This window comes from Diachasma alloeum, unplaced genomic scaffold (genome assembly GCF_001412515.2).
Source record: "Diachasma alloeum isolate Michigan unplaced genomic scaffold, Dall2.0 Dall_scaffold_43695, whole genome shotgun sequence".
NCBI classification, from domain to species: Eukaryota; Metazoa; Arthropoda; class Insecta; order Hymenoptera; family Braconidae; genus Diachasma; species Diachasma alloeum.
The window spans coordinates 1-1,215 of NW_021683143.1; the positions used below are offsets into that span (position 1 = coordinate 1).

At 49.8% G+C, this 1,215-nt stretch overlaps 1 protein-coding gene across 1 annotated transcript; it reads right to left on the reverse strand.

Moving 5' to 3' along the window:
- Positions 1-273: 273 nt before the first annotated feature.
- Positions 274-1,047, reverse strand: LOC107047333 (the record flags this gene model as incomplete). Its single annotated transcript, XM_015270092.1, has 2 exons — positions 823-1,047; positions 274-761 (listed from the first exon to the last, which is right to left on the reverse strand). Coding segments are annotated over exons 1-2 (713 nt in total), but the record flags the coding sequence as incomplete, so codon positions are not given.
- Positions 1,048-1,215: the final 168 nt, after the last annotated feature.

The window sequence follows — 1,215 nt, forward strand, 5'->3', positions numbered from 1 at the left end:
CGTGGTGGTGAAAAGCTCCATTGAGTCCCATTGGTGGCGAGAGCAGCCTAAACCTGCTGATTTTCTCTGGATGTTCGGTGGTAAATTTTCTCTAGGACCTCTGCTGCGCCCACGAAGGTAGTGGCATTGTCACTGTACATGACAGCTGGAATACCCCGCCTTCCGGTGAATCTCTTGTAGGCTCCGATGAAGGCGTCCGTTGTCTGCCTGGTGACTAGCTCTAGGTGAACTGCTGATGTGGTGAAGCACACAAAAACTGCAATGTGCACTGACCCTGGTTGTGCATTCGTTGGTCTCCATTTGAGGATGGCGAATGGTCCTGCATAGTCCACCCCTGTGTGGAGAAATGCTCTTGCTGGTGAGATTCTCGTTGCTGGTAGTTGACCCATCTGTTGCTGGGCCTGTCTTCCTCGGTGTCTGGTGCAGATGGCACAGCGTTGAATATATGCTCTAACTGTGCCTCTGTCGCCGATTATCCAGTACCTTTGACGTATGTCGGCCAAGGTGAGTTGAGTTCCTCCGTGTAGTGTTTTGCGGTGAGCTTCTTCGACGACTAGTGTGGTGAGGCGTGATTGGCGAGGCAAGATTATTGGGTGAATTTCGTCTGGATTTAACTGCGAGTTCTTGAGGCGTCCCCCAAGTCTCATGATCCTTTCGTTGTCTAGTGTGGGTGTCAGCTTGGCTAGTTGATGATTTCTCGGTAGTTGGTGATTTCTCTGGAGTACTCGAATGGCTGGCCCAAAGTATTTATGTTGGGTTATCTTTACCCAAAATAACCTCGCGTCGTTGAGTTCTCTTGTTGTCAAGACAGGTCCTNTTTACCCAAAATAACCTCGCGTCGTTGAGTTCTCTTGTTGTCAAGATAGGTCCCGGGGGCGTTGGCTGCCTCCTGAATCTGTCAATAGCTCTGTTGACCGTAGCTGTTATGGCTAGCAATTTAGCCATCGTCTGATATCTGTTGAGTAGCTCTGCAATTTCGTTGATTTTAATTGCAACTGGATGTGCTGGTGCTGGTTTTGCTTCTCTGGCCACTTCTGGGATGTCCATAGCTGGGGCGTCGATTGATGATTGTGGCCATTCTTCAGGATCCTGATTGATCCACTCAGGTCCTGACCACCACAGTTGATGATCTTCTAGCTGGCTCGGTGATATGCCTCTGGAGGCTTAATCAGCTGGATTCTCCTTTCCACTGACATGTCTCCAGGTAGCATTCGG